Below are 18725 nucleotides of genomic sequence, written 5' to 3'. Positions count from 1 at the left end.
GAAAAATGACTCCAAACTAACTTAGAATGGAGTAAGTGTAGGTTTTTGTATGTTCAGAAAAACCTTGCCTACACTTAGAAATCAGGCGTAGGGAACGAAAAATGGGGGGGGTCGAAGGGGGGGGGGGGTTTACAAACATTAAACACTTCACTTTTATAAATAAAGAGCCATCATCAATAATAAATGATAAATAAATCAATAAATCAACCAAAAAAATAAAATAAAAAAAATAATAAAAAATCAATCAATAAATAAAATATTATTTCTACTCACCTACTGCAGCACCGGGAGCCCTCCAACAGCGTGCTGGGATGGGCACACCACCCGCCACCCAGCCCCCCCCCCCCCTACCCCAGTGTCTCTCTCTGTCTCTGTCAGTGTCTCTGTGTTTTTGACAGCAAGGTATGGGGGGAGAGAGGGGGAGGGGAGGAAGGAGGGAGGGGGGAAAGGTAGAGGGAGAGGGGGGAGGGAGGGAGGGAGAGGAGGGGTGAGTGAGGGAGAGGGGGGGAGGGAGGGAGAGAGGCAGAGGGGGGAGGGAGGGAGAGAGGCAGAGGGGGGAGGGAGGGAGAGAGAGGAGGGAGGGAGGGAGAGAGAGGAGGGAGGGAGGGAGAGAGAGAAGGGAGGGAGGGAGGGAGAGAGAGAGAGGAGGGAGGGAGGGGGAGAGAGGAGGGAGGGAGGGAGGGAGAGAGAAGAGGGAGGGAGGGAGAGAGAGAAGGGAGGGAGGGAGGGAGAGAGAGAGAGGAGGGAGGGAGGGGGAGAGAGGAGGGAGGGAGGGAGGGAGAGAGAAGAGGGAGGGAGGGAGAGAGAGAAGGGAGGGAGGGAGAGAGAGAGGAGGTAGGGAGGGGGGGAGAGGAGGGAGGGATGGAGGGGGAGAGAGGAGGGAGGGGGAGAGAGGAAGGAGGGAGGGAGAGAGGAGAGGGGAGAGGCTGAACCGGCGGGTCGGTCCGCCGCTGCCACCGACACTTCGGGCAGGGCCCGCCCCCAGCGAGATGCTGGGTGGGCACCACCGACGACATGAAGGGAGGGAGGGGGGAAGAAGAGGGGGGGGGGTAAAGGCTGAACGGGAGGGAGGTGGGGAGAGGCTGAACGGGCCGGGCTGGGCCGCCGCCGACACTTTGGGCGGGCCCCGCCGCTGATGGGGAGGGGGTGGGGGAAGAAGAGGAAGGGGCGGAAGAGTGGGGGGAAGAAGAGGTGGGGAGAGAAGAGGGGGGAGGGAGGGGGGAGGAAGCTGAACGGGAGGGAGGTCCAGTCCGATCTTCGTCCGGTGAGCCCATTTGGCCAGGACTAGGGTCGGGCCTCTCCCACGCAGCCTCGGGGGCCTGGAACTGCTGCACATGCGGGCACACTCTAGCGCGCATGTGCAGAGGTCCTGGCACTATTTTCAGCGCCGGGACCTGGCTCCGCCCCCGACCCCTTGTGCTGCGCCGCGCCGAGCACGAAGACATCCTGAGGAGACCGGAGAATGACAAGGTAAGTTTTCGCCGCCCTTTATCTTCCAGAAAGTCGGCACACCTTATCGAGATGCGCCGTTTTTCCAGAGGGCGGAAACTTGGGGCCAAAGTGGCCAAGATTAGTGGGAGGCCAGAGGATTGGGAAACATTTAAAAACTAGCAAAAGACGACTAAAAATATAATCAAGAGAGGGAAGATAGATTATGAGAGTAAATTAGCAAAAAATATAAAAACAGATAGTAAGTGTTTCTACAGGTATATAAAAAGGAAGAGATTAGCTAAAGTAAATGTTGGGCCCTTAGAGCATTAGACTAGGGAATTAGTAATGGAGAACGGGGAAATGGCAGAGATTTTGAACAAATATTTTGTATCGGTCTTCACGATAGATGACATTAAAAACATCCCAATCATGGATAATCAAGGAACTATAGGGAGAGAGAAACTTAAAACAATCACAATCACGAAAGAAAAAGTACTCAGTAAAATAATTTTACTAAAGGTGGACAAGTTCCCTGGACCTGATGGCTTGCATCCCAGTGTCTTAAAATTGGCTGCAGAGATAGTGGATGCATTGGTTGTAATCTACTAAAATTCCCTGGATTCTGGAAAGGTCCAAGCAGATTGGAAAACCACAAATGTAACGCCCCTATTTAAAAAAGGAGGCAGACAGAAAGCAGGAAACTGGACCAGTTGGTCTAACATCTGTCATTGGGAAAATGCTGGAGTCCATTATTAGGGGAGCATTAGCAGGACATTAGCAAAAGTATAATACAGTCAAGCAGAGACAGCATGGTTTTATGAAAGGAAAATCATGTTTGACAAATTTACTGGAGTTCTTTGGGGATGTAATGAGCAGGGTGGATGAGGGGGAACCAGTGGATGTGGTGTATTTGAATTTCCAGAAGGAATTTGATAAGGTGCCACATAAAAGGTTACCGCACAAGATAAAAGTACATGGGGTAATATATTAGCATAGATATTGGATTGGCCAACCAGAAGAAGAGAGTCGGGATAAATGGGTCATTTTCCAATCGGCAATCGGTAACCAGTTGGTTGCCACAGGGATCGGTGCTTGGGCCTCAACTATTTACAATTTATATTAATGACTTGGATGAAGGGACCAAGTGTAATGTAGCCAAGTTTGCTGATGATACCAAGGTGGGAGGGAAAGCAAGTTGTGAGGAGGACACAAAATAAATCTGCAAAGGTATATAGACAGACTAAGTGAGTGGGCACACATTTGGCAGATGGTATACAATATGGGAAAGTGTGAGGTTATCCACTTTGGCAGGAAAAATAAAAAAGCAAATTATTATTTAAATGGAGAGAAATTACAAAATGCTGCAGTACAGAGGGACCTGGGGGTCCTTGTACATGAAACACAAAAAGTTAGCATGCAGGTACAGCAAATAATCAGAAGGCAAATGGAATGTTGGCCTTTGTTGCAAGGGGGATGGAGTATAAAAGAAGAGAAGTCCTGTTACAACTATACAGTGTATTGGTGAGGCCACACCGAGAGTACGGTGTACTGTTTTGGTCTCCTTCTTTAAGGAGGAATATATTTACATTGGAGGCAGTTCAGAGAATGTTCACTTGGTTGATTCCTGAGATGAAGGGGTTGACTTATGAAGAAAGGTTGAGCAGGTTGAGCCGACATTCATTGGAGTTTAGAAGAATGAGAGGTGATCTTGAAACATAAGATACTGAGGGGGCTTGACAAGGTAGATGCAGAGAGGATATTTCCCCTTGTGGGGAAGTCTAGAACTAGGGGGGCAGAGTTTCAGAATAAGGGGTCACCCACTTAAAATTGAGATGAGGAGGAATTTTTTCCTTCAGAGGGTTGTAAATCTGTGGAATTCTCTGACCCAGGGAGCTCTGGAGGCTGGGTCATTGAATATATTTAATGTGGAGATAGACAGATTTTTAAACGATAAGGCAGTGGGGAGGGAAGTGGAGTTGAGCCCAAGATCAGATCAGCCATGATCTTATTGAATGATGGAGCAGTGGAATGAGGGGCCAAATGGCCTACTCCTACTCCTATTTCTTATGTTCTTATATTACGTGGCACCTTATCGAATGCCTTCTGGAAATCCAAATGCACAATGTCTATTGCTTCCCCTTTATCCATCCTGCTCGTTACATCCTCAAAGAACTGCAGCATATTTGTCAAACATGATTTCCGTTTCATAATCGGGTCTAGTGTCCATGGTGCATCGCGACCCCGCTGCAGGCTCCGTCTCACTGTACAAAATGAACTTACCTTCATGGAGTCTACTGAGCCACCAGCATTTTGCCCGGCCCAATTAGATGGAACGGATCTGGTAGCGTCTTTCATGATGCGTTTTAAGCCAGGATCCTTAAAGGGACCCTGGACACATTGAATTACATTTTAAGTTTAATCTAACATATTAGGTCTTGAATCTTCACTGTACAATAATATTAAAAAATTTATATGTGAATGAAAAATAAATATTTAAATAAAATAATTATTAATATGTCTCCATCTACAAATGCAATTAAAATTATAATTTAAAAAGTACATTAATTGTGAAGTTATTGGTGCTTTAGTCACAAATCTATAGATTTTTATATCAGTAACTGGTAGAAATAAAATATGTTTTTGTATAGGTAATATATAAAATGAAGCAGATTTTATATGTAATTTTAAAGGGCTGGATTTACAATCTGATGCAAGTTCAGTGGAAGAGCTGTGGAATCCTTGGCAAATAGTGTAAGTGGTGCTTACAATATACTTCCCGGATTTCTGCAGCTCTTCCGTTGAAGTTAACAATGGACAAGTGAGAGAACCTCTTGCAGAAATTCACCCTAAATCTCAGACTGAAATATTAATCATATTCAGGGCCTGAAAGCAAAGTGAACCAGTGGAATGAGTGATGAGAATTAAGTTGTTATGGTTGATGACTTGATTTAATGTGTAACTCGATAATCACAGTATACTGTGAGAAAAACCTGATCAGAAACAACACAAATATTTATTAAAATGGGAGATGTCATTTTTCATAGTACAGATCAATTCACTGCAATTGCTGTTCAGTTGGAAGGCAACAGCCGAGAATGGCCAGTGAAAAATTAACATTTACCAGCAGTTTTTCAAGTGGAGCAGAATCTCTATCAATCTGTTAGCTGATATAATCAACATGTTTTTATTTTGATTTGTTTTCCATGCTGTCAAGTAATCAGCTGGAGCAATGGCCACGGAACTCACATCACAGGTTAACAGACAAGGTTTCCGAGCTGTGTGAATCCCGTGGCCATGCAGGGAAATTTTAAAAAATGAGGGAAAATGGCTCTTAAGTGGCTGTAACATACTTCAAAATGATTTCAATTGAGTTCCCTGCTGCTGCAGGTTGGATCGCATCCACGATGACAGATGCATCTGTGGGAACGGTGTGTGGGAGTGAGTTGACAGCAGGTTCCAGACCCGCTGTCGAAAAAAACAACTTTCCCACCTGACCCGCCACCGATCACATCCACTTCCACCACAGAAAATTCAGCCCGACATGTTGAAGTTTCCCACATTAACATTGAGCATTGGAAATACTTACACAAATCACTAGGCTTGTTATCGAAGAGTGAGTGTAGGCAATGTTGTATTTATGAATCAAAGAAATGAACACACATAGATTTAAAAAAATGCTGAAATTAATCACAATTCTTTACAATTGACAGGTTGTTTTTGAAAAGAAAAGTGTTCTAGCATTGGAGTATAAACGCACACCACTAGAAAGTGGTGGGGTATGGGTTGACATACATCCCAGAACATTGGAATTGTTGATTTGAGTCACATTATTAGGAAGCTGAGGCCAAACACTTGCCCACAGGCAGATAGGAGAATTATCACTGGACCATTCTCATGCAGTTTCTCTTAGGTATAGTTTCCAACCCACCAGGATTGCCCTGGAGTCTCCAGGAATTGAAGAATAATCTCCAAGACACTGCTGTGAGCAACTGAGGAGAAAAATTGTAGGGCCAATAAATTGTTTAAAAAAAAATTCTTTGAACACTTTTGTTTATTAGTTATAAAAATATCAGACATGTGGACTGACAGTGAAGAATTATCCAATCTGTTAATGAAGATTCTATTCACTTGGTGAAGGAAGGTGGTGCACCAAGAGAATGGACATGTCTGGCGACCAATGGCGGGAATGTGGGGGCGGGGCGGTTGGAGGCAGGAGGTCATGTGACAAAACATCCAGGAATGTGGCCAATGGAGTTGATGACCCTATTCCTAGATGATTTCGATTAGCTGGTCTCTTGCACTGTCGGCTGTGGTTAGTGTGTAGCTTGGTGCAGGTCAGGAGAAAGAGGAAAATAAAAATAACGGGAGAACAGCTAAATTGGTAGCATCACATGATAAATGAGACACCCTCTTTAAGTATACGGGAGAAGAGGGGCCTATTGCTGACACCATTTCTTTAGAGGGGCTTCTGTGGTGAGAATACCTCTTTAATAAGCACATTTCTGAAAACAAGACCTACAGATTAAAAAAAGAATAAAAAGCACATACTACAGCAAAGGGAGAGGGATTAATGGTGAAAGTGATGAAAGAATGTGTTAGATCAGCAAAAATAAGGTGGAAATTGCATTTTAGTGTTTGCAAGTCCAGGAATGGATTAAAAGATTAATTCACAGGCCAGGGAATTCACATGGAAGATAGCTGAGAGCATCATTCTTGTCAATTACAAGTTTGATGAGATGCTGCACCCTGGAAGATGATAATGATGGGCTTGGAGCGAGGCGGGAAAGAAGATTCAAGTGTTTAAAACTATTAAGGGAAGTAGTAAAATACAAGCTGTCTCTTTCATATCGAATCAAGAACAAAGCACTGGAGATCATTATTAATAGATGGAGGAATAAAACCAAGGTCTGTTGAGATGGAGGGAGAAGGGGGAAGGGATCAGAGACAATTGCAGAGAAGATGCCTATGGAATATAAAATGAGGTAATTGTGGAGTGAGTCATAATGGTAAGAGCTTGTTGAGAAACAAAACAGAAACATAACACTGTAAAACAAGATCCTGAAATGGGACAGTCAGGACAGATTACCCACAAAAAGAAACCTAGCCAAAATGGTGAAATGTACAGAAATAAAATTCGAATGAATCAAGCAATAAAAATTATGCAATTCTGCCATCTTCTTGTTCTCTACTTGTTCTCTCGCCATGCCAACACAGTTAAAAATATAGAGAATTTTAGAGTGTGAACGCACAAACCCACCATTTCATTTTGCCCGAACTCAGTGCAGAGCTCCTTAAATAAATGTTTCAGAACAGTCCTGGAATTCTCTTGAGAAAAATGGATGGCAATAATTGGATTGCCTGAGGGCTGTGATTCAAAGCATCATTTGCATCTCATTACAATACAGAACGTTAGTCCAGTTTCCAATTCATCATGGTGGGGGAGAAGGGTTGGGAGGGAACATTCTGCAACTCAGTATAAATTTCTCACTTGTAACCCAACGTCATTTTCCCCATCACAGACTCACCTCCTTCATTGTCTTTACCATCTGTACAAGATGTCTCCATTGCAACAATGCATCCTGGTCCTCGCCAGCCAGTCTGGCAGACGCAGTGCCAACTGTTCTGGCTGAGGGTGCACCTCCCATTGCCATTGCACAGATCAGGGCAGCCATCTGTTATTTTTTTTAAAAAGAAGAGATTAAAAAAAATTGTTATGAACGGAAATTCAGTTGCAAGATCCAAAGTGCCTATTAGCACTTCTTAATACATCTGAAAGCTGAAAACACATTAAGGCAGCAAAATCTATATGAAGGATTGATTTGGGTCTGCCAGTTAGTATTGTATGAATCTAATCTTCAGTTGCTAAAGCTATTCAATGATTTGATGCTAAAAAAGGATAAAGCGTGACTTTAGTACTTATTAAACTAAATCTCCAATGTAATACCTTTTGACCATAAAGTAATCCATATTAGAGTCACTGATGAAGGAGGCAAACCAATTTTCAAAACTAAAAGTTTGGTTTGTGAACCAAAAGGGAAAATTACATAGTACCTTCCAACCTTTTTGGCCACAGCTTAAATTAGGAGTAATTAGGTAAAGCTTATTATTGCTGCTGCTGGATTTATACAACAGTGGTTGCTTTGTTGAACTTTTTTCCACCAGCTCTAATATTCTCAGTTTAGCAACTTATGTTGGGCTAGGGTTGCATGGGTGGAAATGCTGCCTTGCCTAACATGACTATTCTTCATCGGTGACTTGGACAATGAATATGGCTTGGTCATGGTCTGGATTTGTTCTATGCGCCAATTTAGCAGGAGTCATAGCAGCAAAGAGAAATGTTGTTGTGACTTCCCTCCTATTAGTCCTGAGGATAAGCATCATGATCCCAGTTGCTGCATTTTCAGGGCAAAATTGGTCTTCAGCAGTCGCAGTAAACGGGCGATAGTGAATGGGCAGCTTGTTTTACACCACGCCTAATTTTCTTTCCATTATGCAAAATGGGTTACAGATTCGCTAATGCCCATTTTTCACTGCCATCAAAGTCCAATTTCACCCTCTTGATCTTATTAATCAATCCATGGCCCTTAGAAGGAATATTTTTGCATAGAGAGAGATCCACTAGTATGCATTTTTAAATCTTTTCCCTCCTCTCCTCTTCCGAGTCTCCTGAGACTCTTTGCTCTCTAGTACCATGTCTAAAATAATATTTGTCATGTGTATCAACAACTGGGCTTCATTTTGTTCTCCAACATGCACACACTTAGGGCCCGACCTTGGTGGAAGCTAAGACCCGCCCAAGTGCCGCCCAAAGGACCACCGAGATACCTGACGGTACTTTGGCAGGGAGGTTCCTCAAAAAGACCTGCAAAGATCGCCCAGCGGCAAAAAAAGGACTTACGCCCTGAATGTGGGCGGCAGCGGGCAGGAGCTCCCAATCTCGACGACAAATGCAATCCTCACCAAAGTGCTGCTGAGGATTGAGTCGGGTCCAGGCAGGGGGGGAACACGTAAAAATAAAAATTTGCAAAAAAAAAAATAAACACTGGAAAATCTTCAGGGGACCCCATCCACCTGAATCGTTGTAAAAAAAAATAAATACAAGATTACTAAACATTTTTTGCAGGTCTTCATACTTACCGTTGAGGTTAGACCTGCCTCCACACAGCAGTCCTTCCCCCTTCTGCCGCCGATTCTCGCCCGGAGCAATCAGGCAGCTCAGCGGGCGGGAGGACACTTACGCGCCTTGCGCGCTAGCGGACGTCAGCGGGCGGTTCCCAGCGGTCCTGCCCTCCCCCACCCCCCGCCCTGCCAATGGGAGACCTAGAGGAAACTGGCACCAAAGGCAGACCATCCAGAAAACTCGGCGGTAGTCGGCGGCAGCGGGCGTGTGTGTACCAAGTTCGGGGCCTTAGACTTTCCAATCGGGACCATTGAATGGTGACCAAGATCAGGAATTCTGGTTAGTTTTTCCACTCACTAACCCAGAGAGGCAATGTCATGCTTACACTACCACTTAGTTAACTCAGCATACATCAGGATTTGGAACAAAGGAAAGTACAGGACTGAAAAAGACTGCAGAGCAGATTCTTAAGTGCTTTTACCTTATGGTCACAATATTCTCAGCCCATCATGTTACCTGGTTCCCTGAGCAGGCCAGTGGTGAGTCAGCCAGAAACAGTATAAAAAGAGAGGGCTTTGTGCAGACCTGCACGGAGTGCAGCAGCAGCTCAAACTGCAAAGTAAGAGTTTGGTCAGTGGGAGAGTTCGGGCAAGTGGGAGCAGGAGGTGTTGCTTTGTCTTGTTTTCCCCACCAGTGCTGACTCCCCGACCTGGGAGGAAAACAAAATGAAGTGTAACATCACAGCCAAGAGGGTAAGTGATTGGCTGGTTGATTGGTGAGTAGTTTTTCTTTTTTCCTAACCTTGTCAGTTGCAAACTTTTGGCATTGTTGCCAAATTAGGTTATTTTAAGGGTTAAGTCATGGGAGGAGAGCCCAGATCCATGTCATGCTCCTCCTCTGCCATGTGGAAAATCAGGGATGCTGTGTGCAGGAAGTGTATCCAGCTGCAGCTCCTGTTAGTAATTTACTGGAATTCTTTGAGGATATAATGAGCATGGTGGATAGAGGTGTACCGATGGATGTGGTGTATTTAGATTTTCAAAAGGCATTCGATAAGGTGCCACACAAAAGGTTACTGCAGAAGATAAAGGTACGCGGAGTCAGAGGAAATGTATTAGCATGGATAGAGAATTGGCTGGTGAACAGAAAGCAGAGAGTCGGGATAAATGGGTCCTTTTCGGGTTGGAAATCGGTGGTTAGTGGTGTGCCACAGGGATCGGTGCTGGGACCACAACTGTTTACAATATACATAGATGACCTGGAAGAGGGGACAGAGTATAGTGTAACAAAATTTGCAGATGACACAAAGATTAGTGGGAAAGCGGGTTGTGTAGAGGACACAGAGAGGCTGCAAAGAGATTTAGATAGGTTAAGTGAATGGGCTAAGGTTTGGCAGATGGAATACAATGTCGGAAAGTGTGAGGTCATCCACCTTGGGAAAAAAAACAGTAAAAGAGAATATTATTTGAATGGGGAGAAATTACAACATGCTGAGGTGCAGAGGGACCTGGGGGTCCTTGTGCATGAAACTCTTTTTGGGAGTAAACAAAAAACATTAAACCGTGCCCCCCCGATCTGGGGGAAACACCAAACATTTACAGGCCCTTTTATTTTTTTTGTGGTTTTTTGGGGGTTTTTTTTTTTGGGCACAAAAACATATTTTTTTCTCCAAGTGCCCCCCACAAAAGGGGAGGGGGACACTAAAAGCACCGACAATTAAAACAAATTAACTTAAAAACATAAAGTCAACTTAAAATTTGGTTGCCCAAAAAGTTAGTTTGCAGGTGCAGCAGGTAATCAGGAAGGTGAATGGAATGTTGGCCTTCATTGCGAGAGGGATGGAGTACAAAAGCAGGGAGGTTCTTCTGCAACTGTATAGGGTATTGGTGAGGCCGCACCTGGAGTACTGCGTGCAGTTTTGGTCACCTTACTTAAGGAAGGATATACTAGCTTTGGAGGGGGTACAGAGACGATTCACTAGGCTGATTCCAGAGATGAGGGGGTTACCTTATGATGATAGATTGAGTAGACTGGGTCTTTACTCGTTGGAGTTCAGAAGGATGAGGGGTGATCTTATAGAAACATTTAAAATAATGAAAGGGATAGACAAGATAGAGGCAGAGAGGTTGTTTCCACTGGTCGGGGAGACTAGAACTAGAGGGCACAGCCTCAAAATACGGGGGAGCCAATTTAAAACCGAGTTGAGAAGGAATTTCTTCTCCCAGAGGGTTGTGAATCTGTGGAATTCTCTGCCCAAGGAAGCAGTTGAGGCTAGCTCATTGAATGTATTCAAGTCACAGATAGATAGATTTTTAACCAATAAGGGAATTAAGGGTTACAGGGAGCGGGCGGGTAAGTGGAGCTGAGTCCACGGCCAGATCAGCCATGATCTTGTTAAATGGCGGAGCAGGCTAGAGGGGCTAGATGGCCTACTCCTGTTCCTAATTCTTATGTTCTTATGTTCTTATGTTAGACCGCATGACAGCACTGGAGCTGCGGATGGATTCACTCTGGAGCATGCGCGATGCTGAGGATGTCGTGGATAGCATGTTAAGTGAGTTGGTCACACCACAGGTAAAGGTTACAAAGGCAGATAGTGGATGGGTGACCATCAGGCAGAGCAGGAGTAGGAAGGCAGTGCAGGAGTCCCCTGTGGTCATCTCCCTCCAAAACAGATATACTGCTTTGGATATTGTTGGGGAGCTGGCTCACCAGGGGAAGGCAGCAGCAGCCAAGTTCATGGCACTGTGGCAGGCTCTGCTGCACAGGAGGGCAGGAAAAAGAATGGGAGAGCTATCGTGGTAGGGGATTCTATTGCAAGGGGATAGATAGGCATTTCTGCGATCGCAACCGAGACTCCAGGATGGTATGTTGCCTCCTGGGTGCAAGTGTCAAGGATGTCTTGGAGCGGCTGCAGGGCATTCTGGAGGGGGAGGGTGAACAGCCAGTTGTCATGGTCCATAAAGGTACCAATGATATAGGTAAAAAGCGGGATGAGGTCCTACAAGCTGTATTTAGGGAGCTAGGAGTTAAATTAAAAAGTAGGACCTCAAAGATAGAAATCTCAGCATTGCTGCCAGTGCTACGTGCTAGTCAGAGTAGAAATAGCAGGATAGCTAAGATGAATACATGGTTTGAGGAGTGGTGCAAGAGGGAGAGATTCAAATTCCTGGGAACTGGGACCGGTTCTGGGGAAGGTGGGACCAGTACAAACCGGACAGTCTGCACCTGGGCAGGACCAGAATCAATGTCCGAGGGGGAGTGTTTGCTAGTGCTGTTGGGGAGGGGTTGAACTAATATGGCAGGGGGATGGGAACCTATGCAGGGAGACAAATGGGGGCAGATGAAAAAGATAGAAAGGAGAATAGTAAAAGTGGAGGGCAGAGAAACCCTAGGCAAAAATCAAAAAGGGCCACATTACAGCAAAATTCTAAAGGGACAAAGAGTGTTAAAAAGACAAGCCTGAAGGCTCTGTGCCTCAATGCGAGGAGTATTCATAATGTGGAAGGATTAACTACGCAGGTAGCTATTAACAATTGTAATATAATTGGTATCAGGGAGACATGGCTCCAGGGTGACCAAGGTTTGGAACTCAACATCCAGAGGTATTCAACATTCAGGAAAGATAGACAGAAAGGAAAAGGAGGTGGGGTAGCGCTGCTGGTTAAAGAGGAAATTAACACAATAGTAAGAAAGGACATTAGCTTGGATGATGTGGAATCTGTATGGGTAGAGCTGCGGAATACCGAAGGGCAGAAAACACTAGTGGGAGTTGTGTGCAGACCACCAAACAGTAGTAGTGAGGTTGGGGATGGCATCAAACAAGAAATTAGGGATGCATGCAATAAAGGTACAGCAATTATCATGGGTGACTTTAATCTACATATAGATTGGGCGAACCAAGCTGGTAGCAATGTGGCAGAGGAGGATTTCCTGGAGTGTATTAGGGATGGCTTTCTAGACCAATATGTCGAGGAACCAACTAGAGAGCTGGCCATCCTACACTGGGTGTTGTGTAATGAGAGAGGACTAATTAGCAATCTTGTTGTGCGATGCCCCCTGGGGAAGAGTGACCATAATATGGTAGAATTCTTTATTAAGATGGTGAGTGACAATTTTAATTCAGAGACTAGAGTCCTGAACTTAAGGAAAGGTAACTTCGATGGTATGAGACATGAATTGGCTGGAATAGACTGGCGAATGATACTTAAAGGGTTGACAGTGGATAGCAAAAGCAGACATTTATAGATTACATGGATGAACTTCAACAATTGTACACCCCTGTCTGGCGTAAAAATAAAAAGGGGAAGGTAGCTCAACCGTGGCTAACAAGGGAAATTAGGGATCGTGTTAAATCCAAGGAAGAGGCATATAAATTGGCCAGAAAAAGCAGCAAACCTGAGGACTGGGAGAAATTTAGAATTCAGCAGAGGAGGACAAAGGGTCTAATTAGGATTCAGAAAATAAAGTATGAGAGGAAGCTTGCAGGGAACATAAAAACTGACTGCAAAAGCTTCTATAGATATGTGAAGAGAAAAAGATTTGTGAAGACCAATGTTGGTTCTTTGCACTCAGAATCAGGAGAATTTATAATGGGGAACAAAGAAATGGCAGACCAATTGAACAAATACTTTGGATCTGTCTTCACTAAGGAAGACACAAATAATCTTCAGGAAATACTAGGGATTCGAGGGTCTAGCGAAAAGGAGGAACTGAAGGAAATCCTTATTAGTCAGGCAATTGTGTTAGGGAAATTGATGGGATGGAAGCCCAATAAATCTCTAGGGCCTGATAGGCTCCAGCCCAGAGCACTTAAGAAAGTGGCCCTAGAAATAGTGGATGCATTGGTGGTCATTTTCCAATATTCTATTGACTCTGGATCAGTTCCTATGGACTGGAGGGTAGCTACTGTAACACCACTTTTTTGAAAAGGAGGGAGAGAGAAAACAGGGAATTATAGACCGGTTAGCCTGATATCGGTGGTGGGGAAAATGTTGGAATCAATTATTAAAGATGAAATAGCAGCACATTTGGAAAGCAGTGACAGGATCGGTCCAAGTCAGCATGCATTTATGAAAGGGAAATCATGCTTGACAAATCTTCTAGAATTTTTGAGGATGTAACTAGTGGAGTGAACAAGGGAGAACCAGCGGATGTGGTACATTTGGACTTTCAATAGGCTTTTGACAAGGTCCCACACAAGAGATTAGTGTGCAAAATTAAAGCACATGGTATTGGGGGTAATGTATTGACGTGGATAGAGAACTCGTAGGCAGACAGGAAGCAGAGAGTCGGAAAAAATGGGTCCTTTTCAGAATGGCAGGCAGTGACGAGTGGGGTGCCGCAGGGTTCAGTGCTGGGACCCCAGCTAGTTACAATATACATCAATGATTTAGATGAAGGAATTGAAGATAATATCTTCAAGTTTGCAGATGACACTAAGCTGGGTGGCGGTGGGAGCTGTGAGGAGGATGCTCAGAGGCTGCAGGGTGACTTGGGCAGATTAGATGAGTGGGCAAATGCATGGCAGATGCAGTATAATGTGGATAAATATGAAGTTATCCACTTCGGTGGCAAAAACAAGACGACAGATTATTATCTGAATGGTGACAGATTATGAAAAGGGAAGGTGCAACGAGACTTCGGTGTCATGGTACATCAGTCATTGAAGTTTGGCATGCAGGTACAACAGGCGGTGAAGAAGGCAAATGGCATGTTGGCCTTCATAGCTTGGGGATTTGAGTATAGGAGTAGGGAGGTCTTACTGCAGTTGTACAGGGCCTTGGTGAGGTCACACCTGGAATATTGTGCTCAGTTTTGGTCTCCTAATCTGAGGAAGGACGTTCTTGCTATTGAGGGAGTACAGTGTTGGTTCACCAGATTGATTCCCAGCATGGCAGGACTAATATATGAGGAGAGACTGGATCAACTGGGCTTGTATCCAGTGGAGTTTAGAAAAATGAGAGGGGATCTCATAGAAACATTTAAAATTCTGACGGGATTGGACAGGTTAGATGCAGGAAGAATGTTCCTTTTGCTGGGGAGTTCCAGAACCAGGGGTCACAGTCTAAGAATAAGGGGTAAGCTGTTTAGGACCAAGATGAGGAGAAACTTCTTCACTCAGAGAGTGGTTAACCTGTGGAATTCTCTACCGCAGAAAGTTGTTGAGGCCAGTTCGTTAGATATATTCAAGAGGGAGTTAGATATGGCCCTTACGGCCAACGGGATCAAGGGGTATGGAGAGAAAGCAGGAAAGGGGTACTGAGGTTGAATGATCAGCCAAGATCTTATTGAATGGCGGTGCAGGCTCGAAGGACCAAATGGCCTGCTCCTGCACCTAATTTCTATATTTCTATGTTTCAGTGGTTTTATACTACAGGAACAATTTCTATTTTTCCCCTTATTTCCTGCATTATTTACAATCCTTCCTCTTGACCTGCTAGTCTACATCATGCACCCATAATTACTTTCCTTCCCCTTATGTCTATCATACCTATCCACAGTGTTTCAAACTTACACACACCCAGAATGGACAGACCCAACTCCATTGTGATCAGGTTTTAATTCACTTTAAAGTACTTCACGTAACTTTTAATAAATTCGTTCCTGGGATGTGGGCATCGCTGGCAAGGCCAGCATTTATTGCCCATCCCTAATTGCCCTTGAGAAGGTGGTGGTGAGCAACCTTCTTGAACTGCTGCAGTCCTTGTGGTGAAGGTACTTACACAGTGCTGGTAGGGAGGGAGTTCCAGGATTTTGACCCAGCGACGATGAAGGAATGGCGATATATTTTCAAGTCAAGATGGTATGAAACTTGGAGGGAAATGTGCAGGTGATGGGTGCTTCCATGCGCCTGCTGCCCTTGTCCTTCTAGGAAGTCAAGGTCGCGGGTTTGGGAGGTGCTGCCAAAGAAACCAATTAGGTTGGTTCTGCAGTCTTGGTTGTTCCTGGGGGTGGGGGGAGGGCATGGGGTAGACACACATGGTTTCTGTGTCTACCTCATTTCAACTTAACATAATCGGAGGTAGGATTGGCAGGATGAGGTTGCTTGCTAGAATCTCTGCCAGTCTCGCCTCTGGCTCCTGCTTGAAGATAGAGGTGGGACCCACCAGATTCTGAAAGGCCAGTCTCTTTACAGCAGCTGATTGTCTTCTGTAAAGAAAGCAGCCTTTCTGGAAAAATGTTTGCTCAAATCTTCCTTCTGTTGCTGGAGCTGGTTTCCAGCAACTTGCCAACACTGCTATTTCTACCCTCCATGCACTCCCCCCCCAACACCCCACCTAGTGGGCACAGCATCTGCACCACTACTGGTTCTGGCACCTGTCGACTTCATCACCGCTTGACCCTGGGAATTCTGAAGGGGGCAGGCTGTTCAGTTGCTGGCTTCGAGAAAGTCCTGCTCTTTCATCGTCATGGCGACAGAGCAGGAACGCAGAAATTACTTGCCTATATTAATTCTGCTTTCTCACACTGTATTGTTCAATAACTCTTGCCAACCAGTTTCCCTAATAATGGGACTGATATTCACCTTATAACCAAAACGGTCTATTGGGAATTAAATATATTAAATTCAAACATTAGCTCCGACTTCTTGTTAAAAGGGTGCTTAATAGTGAGACTCAATCTGTTATATATACCGTTGATAGATAAAAATCATATTTACTTTGGGTAGTTTTAAAGACTGCTGAGTTAAGACAGATTGTTTTGACTGATGTGGTAATTATATTTTGAAAATTCAGTTGCTAAAGATGGAAATGTGTGACAGACTGAAGACAATCTAGCATCACTGACAGCAACCAGATAGATAATTAAGGAAAAGGGTGACAGACTCGGTCGCAGATAGGGAACATTAAAAAAAAACACGCAAAGATAAAAAAATTATAGAATTGCTAATTAGTACCATTCCTTTTAGATCCTATCTTTTTTAATACCTTTTCAAAAATAAATACGCTTCTTTGAAAAAAAAATCTTTTGGACGAATAAAAATAAGTTCAAAAAGAAAACCATCATGGTTCTATAACGATAAATAGAACAAGACGAGGTAAAAAGAAAAAGAACTTGCATTATATGGAAGCAGGTTAAATTTGTCTCCTTGTACAACCCAAATCTGCCTCCTTCACTACTGTGCAGGAGGAAAAAATGGCCAAAGAAATGCTCACAAAAGGCAAAACTTTGATATGGTGATGCCCTTTATCTTTCAAGTTAAGCAACATGTTGTATTCTAAAATGATGGTTGGCAGAGGGAAATCAAACGTAACCATATCCATGTAACACATATTTAGCAATGCCTGGAATCTCGTAAACCATCTGGCTTGATGATTAAACCCGATTCACACTGCTGAAATACTGTGGCGCAGCTCATTCTCTTTCCCCTCCTTCCCTCACTACTTGTCTTTCTCCCCTATTACGATTGCCCAAATGGTAGAGCAGGATAAGCAAAAAAAAAAATCATAACAGCAAACTCCTTCACGATTCCTTTTAAAAACAATGGGGGTAAATTTGACACTGTGCGATTGTATAAAACAGGGGATAACGAATTAAATTAACATCAATAGAAATAAAAATCGAGAGAGATGGAAAATGGGCTGCCAATTCACAATCGTCCATTTTTACAGTTTTGCACCAAGTCAAAATTACCCTCAATGCTTTGTGAACGAGGCCAAATATCTTCAATGTACTGAAGCTGTTACCAGCGGATGGGGGAAGAGAGTATCAGTATTTTCAAATGTAAACCGCTGCATCAAAGATTCAGAAAACAGTGAACCCTCATCACCCATCTGATAAGAAGGTTGGGAACACCACGGTGTTGAGATTCAAATGTGCATTCAACAGAGACAGGAAGCCAGCTCATTATCACGCCAGCCTCGATATTAACCACCCTCCCAGCCCGCCACGATGGGTGGGAGAGGGTCGGCAGGGGGTTAAAAACAATAAAATGTGGAACGTGGCTCAAACTGCCACACACGCGACCATTGCCATTTTAACGATGTTGGATTTCGTGGCATTCGAGTGACCAGCCATGGAAAGGAGGGACACTTCATTAACATATTTAAAATCGGGCTCCAACAGTGCAGTTGGGAGCTCGATTTAAATTTTATAGTTGCTGTGCGGATTTCTCAGGGGTCGGAAAACCCGATAGTGAAAGGGAGATGGGAGCTGCCAGCTCCATACGGTAAGTTCCTTTCTGAGGATTACTTGTGGACCAGGAGAAAGAAAGACTTGCATTTATATAGAGCCTTTCACTGGATGTCCTGAAGCACTTTCCAGCCAACAAAGTACTTTCGGAAGTTTAGTCACTGTTGTGGGTAGAAAACACGGCAGTTAATTTGCACACAGCAAACTCCCACAAACAGCAATGCAATAACGACCAGATAATCTGTTTTTGTTATGTTGATTGAGGGATAAATATTGGCCAGGACACCAGGTATAACTTGAAGTAGTGCTATGGGATCTTTACGTCCATCTAAGAGGCCAGACGGGGCCTCGGTTTAAAGTCTCATCCAAAAGACGACACCTCTGACTGTGCAGCATTCCCTCAGCACTGCACGGGAGTTTCAGTCTAGATTTTTGTGCTCCAGTCCCTGAGTTTGACTTGAACCCACAACCTTCTGACTCAGAAGCGAGGGTGCTCCCTCCTGAGCCACAGTTGACGCTCCCCCGGCCCCTCAAGAAAGCCATCGGTTGCTGATCCCAGCCTCTCACTCCACCTGCTGCGATCGCAGATACCCCCACACCCCCCCAAGTTCCGATGGCTGTTTCTCCAAGCCTCGAACGTCGACTATATCCCCCCTCCTGATTGCCGGGGACCGTCCCCAGGTTGCGGCCTCCTGCCGCTAGTTTTCACACCTCATCGCCGGCCAGGTTGTCAATCTGGTCAGCTGCCGGGCGGGAAACAGAAAATAAAATTATAAGGAGGTCCTGCAGTTAAATTCGGCAGGAACTCCGCATCTCTGGCCTTGCCGGGTTGTTTGGCCATTTTCAGCCTCACTGCATCCTCCCCGCAAATATCGGGGCCATTGTCACCTAACCTAGTCGCCTGTTGTAGAAACCATCCAACTTTAATTTACATTGATGTCAATCAGAATGTGGTCTCTAAAACGGGCAGTCAAATCGCAACAATAGTTTTACACCCCAGCGCCGTTGACAACCGAATGTAATGTTTTGGTTTTCAAGC

At 44.5% G+C, this 18725-nt stretch overlaps 1 protein-coding gene across 6 annotated transcripts in view; it reads right to left on the bottom strand.

Annotated features, from left to right (window-relative positions):
• Window positions 1–18725, bottom strand: part of tenm2a (teneurin transmembrane protein 2a) — a 652746-nt gene that overhangs the window by 114590 nt on the left and 519431 nt on the right. For all 6 annotated transcript variants that reach the window (XM_070878095.1, XM_070878096.1, XM_070878097.1 and 3 more), the window contains one exon: window positions 6957–7103. In XM_070878095.1, the coding sequence (XP_070734196.1) occupies window positions 6957–7103 (147 nt within the window). The remainder of the gene's footprint in view (window positions 1–6956; window positions 7104–18725) is intronic.

Source organism: Pristiophorus japonicus, chromosome 4, assembly GCF_044704955.1.
Source record: "Pristiophorus japonicus isolate sPriJap1 chromosome 4, sPriJap1.hap1, whole genome shotgun sequence".
Lineage (NCBI taxonomy): Eukaryota > Metazoa > Chordata > Chondrichthyes > Pristiophoridae > Pristiophorus > Pristiophorus japonicus.
Note: the sequence above shows the minus strand (reverse complement) of the source record. Positions and strands in the feature narration are given on the sequence as shown.